Source organism: Pogonomyrmex barbatus, unplaced genomic scaffold (genome assembly GCF_055798465.1).
Source record: "Pogonomyrmex barbatus isolate J1 unplaced genomic scaffold, ASM5579846v1 scaffold17, whole genome shotgun sequence".
Lineage (NCBI taxonomy): Eukaryota > Metazoa > Arthropoda > Insecta > Hymenoptera > Formicidae > Pogonomyrmex > Pogonomyrmex barbatus.
The window spans coordinates 5,120,982-5,135,184 of record NW_028297113.1 but is presented as its reverse complement, the minus strand read 5'-3'; the positions used below and the strand labels follow the sequence as shown (position 1 = coordinate 5,135,184).

At 43.1% G+C, this 14,203-nt stretch overlaps 3 protein-coding genes across 3 annotated transcripts in view; 1 reads left to right on the top strand and 2 right to left on the bottom strand.

Moving 5' to 3' along the window:
• The window catches only part of LOC105427821 (alpha-tocopherol transfer protein-like), a 30,402-nt gene extending 28,921 nt beyond the window's left edge, over positions 1-1,481 (bottom strand). Inside the window, exon 1 of the mRNA XM_011639765.3 lies at positions 1,341-1,481. The gene's annotated coding sequence lies outside the window, so the exon portion shown is untranslated. The remainder of the gene's footprint in view (positions 1-1,340) is intronic.
• Positions 610-13,056, top strand: Ac3 (adenylate cyclase 3). Its single transcript, XM_011639771.2, has 9 exons — positions 610-1,865; positions 4,915-5,294; positions 6,144-6,428; positions 6,720-7,009; positions 7,553-7,881; positions 8,221-8,556; positions 10,038-10,343; positions 10,443-10,784; positions 10,924-13,056. The coding sequence occupies exons 1-9, from the start codon at positions 1,299-1,301 to the stop codon at positions 11,104-11,106; spliced, it is 3,018 nt and encodes a 1,005-aa protein (XP_011638073.2). The 5' UTR covers positions 610-1,298; the 3' UTR covers positions 11,107-13,056.
• Positions 12,548-14,203, bottom strand: part of LOC105427820 (uncharacterized) — a 14,788-nt gene continuing 13,132 nt past the window's right edge. The window contains exon 4 of the mRNA XM_011639757.3: positions 12,548-14,203. This exon is cut by the window's right edge and continues 3,973 nt beyond it. The gene's annotated coding sequence lies outside the window, so the exon portion shown is untranslated.

Here is a 14,203-nt window from a genome sequence, read left to right as displayed (position 1 = left end):
AAGACAAATTAAATATTTATAATTTAGAAACTATTAATATCCCTGGATTTAATTCAGTCTCTTCAACAGAAAACCTATTTAACTTTTGACGCATCTTGAATAATAAAAATCGGAATAGATAATTTTTACTCGTCTTGATACAAATTTTCTTATTACTCCTTCTTTCGATATAACTGTTATATTCGCAAATTATTGTAGTTCCAATTATTTCACGATTAGCTAAGAAACTTTGAAAGAGGAAAACTATATAGTGCTCAAGGGATTCGCACGAGCCAATTGTGCTCGCCTGTCCTAAAATAAGAACTCGGCCGCTCCGGGATGAACTCGAGATAGAATCAGGAAGATGAGACCGTGCGCGCGGGGATGCAGTTAGGCCGGCGGGTACGTAGGTAGGACCGTAAAGGAGGCGCAGGTAGGGCCTGGCGTCAACTGCTGGGGTTTGTGGTGGTTGATATCGACCCGGGTCGGAGGGTCGTGTAGCACTCAGGATCGCAAGGCGCACGCCTGGACGTGGACGGGAGCGTGGCGCGAGAAGGAGAGCGGCGCGGGAAGGTAAAATAGACGGAGATAAATAGATAGAGAGACGCGGAGGGTGGCGAGGAAGGTGGAGAGTATCGATGTATATACGTATACACGATCGTGGAGGTAGGTCGTGCAGAAGAGGTAGCAGGAACCCGCTGGTAGTAGCAACCCGGCTAGCTAGCGCACCCCATCCATCGCGGGTGCAGCCACCGCATCCCGAGAGAGAAGCTTAGTCCGGCTTGTCTCGGCGCGCATGTGTGCGTGTGTGCGTGAGTAGTGCGAGAGTGGTGCTCGATTCGAGTGCGCGCGCGCGCGCGCGTATGTGTATGTGTGTGTGTGTGTGAGAGATGTGTGTGCGAGTGTGAGAGTCGCTTTATCATCCGGATAGCATCTGCGTCAGCGAGCTCGGGGGAATCCTAGACGCGTTCCGGTGCTCTACCACCAGACTCCGAGTTCGCGGGCAAGGCAAGACTACGCTCACCCCATCCGCCCTCGCCTCTCGGCGAGGCGGTGGAACGTGCGGCGAGGAGGAATATTATACCCGGGACTTTACCCGGGTGGAAGTGTCCACGAAGTGCGTTATCCCGAAGGTTCCATGTACATTCACGAGGAGGAGGAAAAGAAGGTAGCCATGATCGGACGATCGTCCCCATAGAGAAGGACAATACAGAGGATGGACAGGATGTTGCGGTAGAACGTGACAAGAGGAGTAGTGTGACGGTGCGTGGTGCGCGAAAGACGACGACGACGACGACGACGATTGTTAAACCGGCGCCATGTCGCAGCGACAACAAACGCCGACCAACGAGGATTCTTACCTGAGCTGTGGCAGGCCGTCAAACTTACTGAAGACCAGCTTCAGCAGCGCCCGTCTCGAGAAGCTCTATCGCGCCTCGTCGTTGCAGCAGCGTCGCGGTGGCCTCACGTGCTTCCTGATGTCGGCGATCCTGTACGGCGTCTACACGGTGTCAATGCCGGGGCTGGAGTTGCCGGCGCGTGGCGTCAGCGCCGTGTTCCTCAGCCTGAACATCGTCCTGCTGGTCTGGGCCGAACGCGGCACCAAAGCACGTAACTCGCTGTGGTCCGTGGTGCCGTGCATAGTCGGACAGCTGTGGATCGTCCACCTGCCCGCTCAGCTGTTCCTCAAGTCCACCAAGGTCACGCCGAGGGACGGCCTAGGTTGGATGCTGCTGTTGCTGTACCTGCTCTTCGCCACCTTGCCGCTCAAGCTGTGCCGCTGCACGTCCCTCGCGCTCGGCAGCGTGCTCGTATATTTCGTCGCTGTGATCGGTCTGTCCAGCACGACGTTGGAAGAGCTTAAGACCCAGCCCATCGACGTTCTGGTAGGTAATAATGATGTCTCGTCGAATCCGAGTCGGGTTCAAATTGCCGAGAGAACCCGCGTGAATCTGAAGCCCGCGCCCACCCCCTACGCGAGATGATAGATCGAAGAGCGAATTGGGCGGCTATAGATTTACAGAAGCACCGTTGGCGGATCGAATCTTCCTTAATTCGCGAACGCGTGGAAATACTTGTCGTTACGTTTAATCTACGCGAAAACTAGTCCTGCGAAAGCTCGCGTAATCCACCACGTGACCTCTTTCCATTTATAGCACCCCTCTATAAAGTTATTAAAAATAACTCGAATACTCATATACACCGCATTCTATATTTAATAAGTCAGTCCCTTCGATCGTGCCTAAAAACGGCGATAACGAGCTTAGAACGCGAATACCGTAGCTTCTATGATTACCTTCGAGAGAGAGAGAGAGAGAGAGGCAACTGTCAATCGAGAAGAGAGCGAAATCTCAAATCCGTGAACAATACGTGCCTGCCTCGTCGAGATCGTTTGGAAGTGACGCGAGCACAATTGCGCGTGACATAAAAGAAAAATAAATAAATAAGCGAATAAAAGCTACGGACATAGCGCGCGTGTGTTGATTGCGAGCAAGGGGTTAAACGCTTTCCACGCTTTCCGATACGCGCGGTGGATGGAAACAACGGTGTCGCCGACGCCGACTTCGACAAACTAATTCACTGTCAACCGTAGACCGGTGGCGCGTGCACCAACAATCGATCCAAGTTCAACGAGGCGTATCTCCGCTGCCTTTATGAATACGCGACATACATGGCTGCGAAGAGAAAAAAATAAATTACAAATTTCACGTTGCAGCTTCGACTCTCGCGGGAGGAATGGAGGATATCGATAAAAAGTCGATGATAAGTAATATGATGAAATGTTTCATTAAGTGCTGTCAGAATCCAACGCGTATTATTAAAATGTCTGTCCATTAAAACGTAGGAAGGAAGAAACGTATCCGTGAAACGTGTGGGCTACGCGAGCGACGTATTTAGCAGCACTATTAATTGCAAATTATACTATTTTTGGTGGTAACTCTTGACCTTAGACACCATGCATCGTTGATGTTCACCACAACCAACGCGATTTACGCTGCGTTTATCGCGTCACATCGCATCGGAGATCAAGGGCACTACGAATGATTTCTTCTCCATTAATTACGGTTTTTATCGCTATTCGATCATTCGCCAAAATTTAACTTATTTGTTCGAAGTAGCTTTTGTTGAGATAATTACTGATAGTATAATCACCGATTGAAATCGTTGGCCATATTTACTCATCAGAACATCTATTGAAACTGCCCTCATTGTTGAAGAATTTTCCCAACAATTATCATTATTATTATTAAATAATTACTCGATTCATTAACGTACAAGGAATATAATATAATATGTATTAACGAAATGAAATATATAATTATTACCTGTCTGTCTGAAAATTGATACGTACAACTCGCTATGCTCATCACGTTGGCTTGTGTTATCGATCTTCATACACGATGTAATGCCATTGTTAAAGCGATGATAGTACTCGCGCAACTATGTATCGCCAGTAAAGTTGGACTTGTATATTCCTTTGTCTCGATATGTGGCATTGAACACACCGATAACCAAGCCAAGTAGTTTGTTGCTTCCGCGTATCTCGCATATCTCGTGAGTGCGGTTTCAAGTGCACGTGATACACGTTGAAGAAGATACGACTCGCGAAGCGATTGCTTCACCTCGCGCTTTCCCTCCTCTTCTCTCTCTTCCTCTCTAAATATTTTCTCTGCAATTCATTTCATCGCAAAGAATAGCAAGAATACAACTTATTATTGTATCAACTTGAAGCAATCGCGTTGGAGTTTCTTATACTCGAAGATCCTTTTGTTTCACCAAAAGTGACATCATATTTTTCTCCACTTTATTTTTCTTCACCTCATCCACTTGTGACAATCAACTTTTTGTAAGGAAGAAAAAGTTCAGCAAGAAATATTCAGAGCGTATATACGCTGAATGATTTACCCGCGTTTGCCGGCTGCGCCGTTATTGCCGGGAATTTTAACAGATAATTGGCTTCATTGATCTACAATAGCACAGCGCGGCTGATATAGTAAACAGGTGCATCGGCCGAGGCAGTGCGAAACTTTCGGCAGCGAATATCGTGTGAAAGCGAAAGCTGAAAGTAGACGTGCGGCACGTGGCTCTCGTCGTTAGTAACACTCGAGTAGAGTTTGGTCAATGATAGTTTAAAATAGAGAGCGATGAAGGTAGAGGCACGTAATGAGAGCGAAATAGAGTGAGAGAGAGAGAGAGAGAGAGAGAGAGAGAGAGAGAGAGAGAGAGAGAGAGAGAGAAGGACAAAGAGAGCGAGAGAACGGCGCTGCGCAACGATGCGAGAGGTTGCCTTTCGATACGCGACGCGCTCGATGCTTTTTCACTGGGAATGAACTGACTACCGTTCACCAATATGGTGAAATGTCACCTGGAAAAGTGACGCAGTCGAGATATGGGCCGCATTTGTCGCCGACGGAAAAAATATCGCGCAAATCTGTTACCCCTCGCGAAGCTTCACCCATTTATCTTTGAAGATAAATGTAGAGTTGTCCATTTTGTTTGATTTTTTTTTTTATACTAGATATTATATTATATTTATTATATTATATTTATACTAGAGGCAGTACGTTAATATTCTGAAAGAAAACTTCGGAAAAGTACTGCTTACTATATTTCGTATACGTTTTTTTACGTTGCCAATTTTACCGCCTCACAATTTGTCGCTTAGATTTAGGGGCGTTTCTATGGAAATAAGTCTTTTATCTTTCAACCCCGTCAAGATGAGGATAATATTTTTCCGTCCCTTAAATCTAAGCGACAAATTGTGAGGCAGTAAAATTGGCAAAAGATGAAAGGTAAAATTACAGCCGCGGTTTGTAATTAAGTCTTGACGGAGGGTGTCCTAATAAACTCTCGCCAAGTTGACGCGACCGGATCGCTCCTGTGGGGTGCCAAGTGTTCATAAAATCAGCTTCGTAAAAATACTGCCTTCTGCAGATCCTGACGGTGACGCTCTTCGCCGGCGCCGCTATTTTGGGCGCTTGCGGATACTGCCTGGCGGAGTTCCAGCAGCGTCGTGCGTTCCTGGAGACCAGGCAGAGCTTGGAGGTCCAGCTGATGATCGAGGAGCAGAGCGCCGAGCAGGAGCGGCTGCTGCTCAGCGTCCTGCCGGAGCACGTCGCGGTCAAGATGCGGCAAGACCTCGGGGCGTCCCTCGACACGCAGTTCAAGAAGATCTACATGTCCAGGCATGAGAACGTGTCGATACTTTACGCCGACATAGTCGGCTTCACCGCGATCTCCTCGACTTACAGCGCCAGCGAGCTGGTCAAGATACTCAACGAGCTCTTCGCGCGGTTCGATCAACTTAGCGAACGGTACATATACTTTTTTTTTTCAAAGTTTTTCTAGACGGCTTTGATACATCCATATGATATTACATTAGTAATAATTAATATGATGACCTTTATGTTGAAGAAGAGAACGCTTGATATCCCTATTAATTTAACAGCTGTGGTTTTTCTTATTACATTTGCGCGTTTTTTTACATTCGCTCTATCGATCTCACGAGTAAAATGCAACACGCACAAGGTGAAAAACGTTGCGGTTCAAGCAAATCGATATCGTAAATACCCACGGTGTTTCAGTTTCGTTAAAAATTAATTTTTAATGATGTAGAGAATTGGGATATTTGAAATAGTAACGTCGTATAATAACACTGGGATAGCTAAAATTTAAAAAAAAATTTAAATTACACATTTGTTATCTACGTAGCGAGTTATTTATATCTCGACCCAATATATTAACCGGGACTTCGCGTGCTATTGAATGATAATCGTAAAACGGCACGAGCAAAATGGTAAAATTCCGTAGCTCGCGCGTTCCATTTCCGCCGGGGATAATGAAAATTGTATGATCGGTTCGACGACGAAATTGATTCCATCAGCAAATTCCCTGTCGATTTTGTCTTCGGCTACTCCGTAAATTCTGTCGCAGGGGGAGGTCCTTCGGGGACACCGGCAATCGATATCCCCGGGGACCGGGGATTTCCATCGCCGCCAAATGCACTTTGCAGCTTACGTGATTATCATCCGTCGTCGCGTATATTTATGGCGTTTATTTATAGTCAGGATATCTCTCCGTGTCATGAAGAAACATTAAGAATATTTTCTAATTGAATAGGCAAAATGGGAGTTATGCGATTTGTATGGAATCTCTACTTCCAGATACGAACAACTGCGCATAAAAATCTTGGGGGATTGTTACTATTGCATAAGTGGTGCTCCCGTGGAAAGGCCAGACCACGCGGTCCTCTGCGTGTATATGGGGCTGTCCATGGTGGAGGCGATTAAATATGTTCAACAAACGACGAACAGCCCCGTCGACATGAGAGTGGGTATTCACACGGGTGCGGTACTCGCTGGGGTCCTCGGACAGAGACAATGGCAATTCGACGTTTACAGCAAAGACGTCGAGCTAGCGAACAAAATGGAGAGCAGCGGAAGGGCAGGGTAAGAAAAGCTACTTACAAAATTGTTCAATTTGGGAGCGCGAAATTATAAAGATGTGTTTATTGCTTAGGAATTCATCACTGGGATAAAAAGATCTGATTTTTTTTAATTAATGCTAAAAATATATTGTTTCATCTTAATTTTTGGCAATAAATTATTAATTTGGTGGGAAACATTATTTGCTTGGATATTAATGATGATCGCGAATAAAAGAATAACAAAGTATTTTATTTATTTGCTGAGAGAGGCTGCGCTCGCGTGCTGAGTGTATAAATAAATAAATGCTTAAAGGAGGGTACACATCTCGAATGCGACGTTGAGCTTCTTAAATGGGGAATTCGAGGTCGAGCCGGCGCACGGGGAGGATCGGGAAGAGGCACTTCAAAAGGCTGGCCTCGTCACTTACTTTATCGTAAGGGCCTTGAAGCCATTTAAGCCGGCGGTGACGAAAAGCCTCGCGTCGCTGGCGGATGCGGAAAACTCGCAAAAAATAATAGAGAATGTGCAAGACAGGGGGGACAATAGTCGGGAGGACTCCGAAGAATTTCAGCAACGTTTGAGGAAGAAACTCGACAGTAGAGGTAAAGATGAAAAAATCGTACATCCCGAGCATTAAAGCCGCGGAACGTTACCTAAAAAAACTCGGCAAAATTAAATCCGAGGAGATCGAGGATGGAACATTGTTTCATTCCAACGTGGTAAGCGGCTTAAAAATTCGCGCATGCGTTCGCAAAGTGTTACTCTCATCGGGTGTTGCGAATTATCGACGCGAGCACTGATTACAATCGGCGCTCGCCGACTACGGGCGAGCGTGTCGCTATGTTGATTAACATAATTTAATTACATAAGAAACGCGAAATTGCGAAAGAATCTTAGATTTAAAGATTTTTAGATGCATTCAAGCTTAAGATATGTTGAGGGAAAATCCATTTTTTTGCAAAGTAATCTCTTGTTCCAAGATTATATAAATTCATTTGATTTTTCGAATGTTTTTTCACGGATAAAAACGAGAAATTACTCGCAGCAGCATGGTTAATTTAATTATTACTCAATGCCAATTATCGGACATCCGGCTTGTTAATGAGTTAACTTTATATGTGACGTCAGCATACGAATACTCGTAGGTGGTGGTACCGACCTGAAAGGTCATGCCTCCTGGTTGACCTTACGGTTCAAGGATCCGAACGTGGAGACGGCATTCCATAGCGTCGAGGAGGCCTTTTCACCCTTATCGCTTCTTGGCGGGCCTCTGGTTACGATGTGCGCGGCTCCAGTCTGGAGGTTGCAGCCTTGGGGACCGTTCACGTGGGGTGGCGCAGGGGTGGTTACTCTCTTCGGCATCGTGTTGGCTGGAGCCACCTGCCTGGGCAGCGCCGTTAGGGCGACGTGGCTCAGAAGCACCCTCGCACTTCTTATGACATTCTCCCTCATAATCTTCCTGTTGCTAGACATGGTACGAACTCGGACAGTTGCTTTCAATCGATACTTGTTGCTGCAGCTCGACTACTTGCACGATTGAATTCTTTTTCCTAATCACTTCACTTATCTCAGAAAATCTCAAACTAATTCTTTACAACTTGTAAAGCGAAATTACAAGAATATCAAGCGTATTTTAGATTCTATTTTCTCAACAAATATTTAACGGACAAGTCCTCGACATTGTTTTCAACATTAAAAAGAAATTTATTGCTGTTTATATTTTTAATATCCTAATATGCTTTTTGCTATAACATGTTTTTAAAATAAACAAGAATATTATTCTGCACGTTATTTTTTTATCTGTTTTATGTAGACCAACTGTGCGATCATCGACGATATCGAACCGCCGAAAAACACTTCGCTGAATTGGTCCCCGCGATGTCCATATCCTTCTTATTATTCATATATCGGTGTCCTCGCGCTGATCGCTATTTCGATGCCAACGTATCTTTGTTACCTGACCAAGGCGTGCCTGATATATTTCCTTGTCGGCGCGCAGTCCTGCATTAATGTCCTGTTCCTCGCATCGAGTCTCGACAGAGAAGATGTGGCGTCGAACCAGTCCGGACCCATGGCCTTTCCACTGAAATATTCTCTGGCAGCCACTTTGTTCGTCATCGCGACTACCCTAATTATTGTGGCAAGATATGTAAGTATAAAACGGTTTATACTTAGAAAGATTTTAGCAATTGAATAGTATAAAAATAAAAATAACGTTGAATAATTTAATAAGTAAAATATTGTCTCATATTTATATTGTAATTGAATAAATAATTATTGAATAAATAAATATTAGAGTTTGTTTTATGTAATAATAATAATAATTATATTAATAATAATAATTTTCATATAAATTTTAAACATTTTGTTTTTTATATTTTTGAAATATAATTATTTAGTCAATCACTTGAAAACGTAATTTTATGTCAATGTCATGTTTATGTTACATTTTTAAATTAAATATTAATTTAATTAATTATTGATTGCTAAGATAAATATCTATACTAATAAATATACAAGAATTTTATTTCAAAGAGCATTATTCCAGGCAGGATTCGAAACTGGATCTCTTATTCGAGACTGATGTTTTTATCAATAATATTGAATAAATAACGAATAAACTTGCGCGTGCTAGAAAATATTGATGACGGCTGATTGCTACATGCTTTAACGGGAAAATACATCGGTTTTATATATATATATATATATATATATATATATATATATATATATATTACATTTGCGCAAATCGATCTGCAGTGCGATCTTACAGCACGCGAGAATGGAACGACTCGCGAAAATGATTCCTTTCTTCAAGGACAGTATGTCGATAAAAGAATAATCAATTCTCACGGGTCTATAAAATCGCGCCGACAATCTATTTTGTGTCACGTTAAATTCGATATCAAAAGCGGCATCACGAATATCTTTTAGCGCACTATTCATACAAATTGGCAATGTCGACGACATATTTTTTTTTAAGAATTACACACTTTGATTTTTCGATATTTTGAGTTAAATTATTTCGTCACTGAAAGCACTGCTTCGCTTCGCGTTATCAAACAAATAAACCGCAAGCGCTGTTGTAATTTTCCCGATAAATAACGACCCGATAATCGCTATTGGAAGCGAAATAGAAACATAATCCATTTGTGGGTAACAACGATGACGAGTTCGATCGAGAAATTGGACCTCGGGTAATTCGCGATTTTTGAGTGAGCTTTTCACGGCACGTTGAGTGACACTCTATCCCAGCGCGATCCTCTATCTGTCTGGCGCTATTGAAAGCGCCGAGTGCGAGGAAGGCGAAAGCAATTTCACGGAATTTTCGTCCTAATGAGACGTTTCCTTTCTCATCATCTCACAGAAATACAACTCGCGTGTGCAAGTTCTATGAAATGTGAGAGAAAATTCTGTAGATAAACTCAAGTGATCATGTACAAAACATTTTTACTATAATTACCTATAATTTCGTAATATTGAATTAATGCAAAGATGTATAATTAAAGATGATTTAATTGCGAGCGGAACTTCTAATCTTTCGAGTCGTTTTATTCAATCGCGAAAGATTACGAATGGTGATTTTATTGACACACAGATGACACTACACTACATAAATATTTTATGCAGGCCGAGACGGCGCGAAGGATGTTGTACCTGCGAGGACGAGAGGTGATCGCACAGCGGGAACGAGCGGCAGACATGAAGCGGAGAAACGGCGCGCTGATATACAACATCCTGCCGACACACGTGGCCACTTATTTCCTGTCGCACGCGAGGCACCACGACGATCTTTATAGCCAGAGCTACGCCGAGGTGGGCGTGCTGTTCGCCAGCATGCCCAATTTTGCGGACTTCTACAGCGAGGAGAGCATAAACAATCAAGGCCTCGAGTGCCTCAGATTTCTGAACGAAGTCATCTCCGACTTCGACGCCGTAAGTTTCCCGTTTTATTTCCCGCGAAATTTCCCGCGAAGTTATAGTAACCGACTTTACGGCTGACTTATAATTCACTTTAACGTCACGTTCGGTTAGATCCTCGATCAGAAGAAGTTCAAGAGCATCATTAAGATCAAGACGATAGGGTCGACCTACATGGCGGCCTCGGGAATAACCGAGGTGCAGTCGGTGCAGTCGGAGGACGGTCCTCGGTGGGGTCACCTCGTCACCCTCGTGGAATTCGCTCTGGAGCTTAAGAAAGCTCTGTCAAGCATCAACGAGCAAAGCTTTAATCACTTCGTTCTAAAGATGGGTATTAATCATGGACCGGTGATCGCCGGTGTCATCGGGGCACGGAAACCTCACTACGATATTTGGGGCAACACCGTCAACGTCGCGTCGAGGATGGAGAGCACAGGAAAAGTCGGCTGCATTCAGGTATCAAAAAGATGAACTAGCAATCATTCTTACGTGTTTAAATTTGTTTACTATATGTGATTTTTAATGAAGAAATTTTTATTCACATTGAAATTGAGTAATCAATATTTGTCTTAACTAAAGAAGAAATAATTTGCAGGTTACCGACGAGACGCGGAAGATTCTGGAACCGTTTGGTTTTGGTTTCGAGCAGCGAGGTCTCGTTTTCGTCAAGGGCAAAGGACAGCTCTTAACGCATTATCTTGTCTCCAAGGATGGCGTCTTTCTCGACCTCGACAGCGATCTGCCCGTTGAACCTACTCATCCGATAATCTATCAATAATGTACTCGAAGGCTCTAATTCGAACGAGAAAACTGTGGATATCAAATTGGTTCGGAAAAAACCTATTAGGATTTTTTTCGGCAGGATATATCGAGCTGAATGTTCAAAAGGAATCTAACGTCGAATCAGTCTGATAGGCGACTTTCCGAAGCGACGAACTGGGAGTTTGCGAATCACGAATCGTAAATTAGACGACGTCTCTGTACTCCGAACGACTTTTCTTCAAGAACGTTCGGCAAGCTAAATGTGTATTGTCGTAGAGAACTCTCTAAATGTTAGTATCCTCGTGTCTCAGGAGAAGGAAAAATGGAATGCATGTGGAAGAGGAAGGACGAGAGAAGTATCGGGGGAAGGGCGGGAAACGCGATCGCCCGGATCGTTCGCGAATGTCCGTGAGTGTTATCGTACGTCGCCATATCATCATCCGTCATCCATCATTACTGATTAACGCGAAGGGAGAAGTTTGCACACAGCTGCCGCCGACTATGTCATTGTCACAACGTTCGCACGTACACGCGCACGCACGCACGCACGCACGCACGCACGCACGCACGTACGCATGCACACGCGAGAGATCACGGGCGGGCGTGCGTGTATTACGAACGGCGAGGAACTGCGTTGAACTCGTACAGGGTATATTCGAAACAAGAAAAAAAAGTAATAGATTTAGAAAACACGCAGATTGAAAACGCGAACGGGACGATATTTTGATGTCGCCGTGTAAATAGCAATAGATCCGTAGGGGAGGACACAGATGTAATATCGTATAACAGAGATGTAATATAGTAACTGGTGGAACGTCGTTTCGAGGATCTGAATAACGTAGAAGTAATTCACTTCGTGTATGGTAAATCTCAATAGGACTGAACTTCTTTCCCTTGTTGTATCGATCGGACACGGCCACAACGATTTCGCGAGTTTTGTTAGTTACTGGTATTCTATTAGTAAATCGGATCCCTCTTCGTGTACGAGCAATAATCCAAAGTACTGTCATCTAAACTCGAGAGAGAGCCCTTCGCTAAAATCTCCGTGCCCGATCTATACGCTATACAATTCGAATGTGGATTCGATCTGCGATACTTCGTCGCCGAGGTAAAGCTTAGGAAAGCGGAGGATATTAACAGAAGCTATCCATTGTCGCGTCATCACTTCCGGTTATCAGTGACGTTTCGTACATGGCATAATTTTATTACCATTTATCCGATTACAAATCAACGATCTAGGGCGATCTAGGTCTTTTTAGGAGTCTTAGAGAATTGTAAATCTTCCGGATAAAAACACGTCATCTGTAGAGCGCACACGAAACATACATGTATATCGGAGACACATTATATACATATATATAAAACGGCGGTACTTGACAAAATGAAAATATAAGAACACTAGGAAAACTATAAATGTGCGCCGTATAAAAGACGCAAGAAAAAAAAAGAAACGAACATCGCCGATACGGTAGTGATTTATTTTTCTACAGTCGCCGAGAGTTTATCCCAGATCAAGATGATTCGGGTATGTGCGTAACGCACACGAGGAACCTTAAAGAAATTTTCTACTGACTCTTTCGTTACGTACGACAGCATAAATTTCAGCACAAAGAAAAAAAAAAAGAACGTCTCCCCTCGCGCATGTTCAAGAGTATTTTATACACTCGCTCTTAATGAGATTCACGTGACAATTCGAGTAAGTTGCAACGCCCGTACAATATTCGCGGCCATGTTGAATGTAACGAGAGAGTTGCAAAAGAAAGAGCATAGAGGAAGAGAGAGAGAGAGAGAAAGAGTGAGAGAGAAAAAGGGAGATTGAATGAGAGAGAGCAGGAATGAACGTGGAGAGATCGAATGGGGGTGCGAAAACAAGTAGGTATCGGCCTAAACGCGAGTGAAGCAAATGTCAAAAATAAATCTCCTTATTTTTGGAGATAAAGATAGAGAGAGAGAGAGAGAGAAAAAGCTATAGAGAAGCGATATTCTTCCAGATCGTTCCACGAATCGCGTACTTCCATTTCCGGCCGACTTCTCGCCCGCACAATCATGCATATACGCAACCAACACACGCGAAATCGACGTGTATACACGGAGACGCATCGATTGGCACGTAAACACGCGTACGTAGAAAGATCGGAGAGTTACCTTGTAAAATAGCAATAAACGAACTCTCTTTCGCGTACACACGTTACATATACTATATTTTCATGGGTCGGTAGACAGGTGGATCGACGTGTGACGTAAAACCATCTATAAAAATTAGATTAATTGAGAGAAATTAATAGAAACTCATTTTGTAAAGTTATAGATTTTCAATCCTCGCGATTGGATTTTGTAAAAATATTTTTTACTTTTCCCCTTTATTCCTCGTTAGAAGAAACAGTAGGGGGGAAATGTCGTTGCATGAAGAATAAAAGTTAATAGAGAAGTATCCAACGAGGATTTTAAATTAATCTCTGACGTCAAGGATCTAGAAGAAATTCTACCTCGCAGTCTGAATTTCTATTAATTCCTTTTGACCCATTTATTTTTCTGCGGATAATGTGAGACGCGCGAAACGACCCGCGTGTAATCATGTAATAGTCATGTAAGGAGAATATATCACTGTTGATATGTTAGCACTTTAAATGTGTGCGGGGCAAATTTGGAGCAAGCGAAAACACTTGTAAAACTTTCGACTTTCTGGTGCGGCAGGCGCAGCCGCACGCAAAAATCTGAGGGTGACATGTAAAACTACGCGAGAAACCCCACTCCTGCGTCGGCGAGATAATAAATGGCGTCTTTGCCTACAAGAAAAAAAAAATGGCATTCTTTTTTTCCCTAAACAGATGCTCACAACACTTTCAAGATTTATTCACCGAGAGAATTCCAAGAGATCGTTATTTACTTTTCTGTAAACTGAACTTGCGAATCAAAGAAAAGTTCTTGATTGTTGATATAAAAGCAATTTTCAGAATATCTGAAAATAATTTAACTTAGAAAATAGATAAAATATATAAGATTTTATAATAAAATTCTATAAAGAAGCATAAAAAAATTGGAAGTATCAAAAGATTGATTTAATGATGCAATTTAGGAAATAATTTATCATAAATTTGAAAAATAAAAGAAAT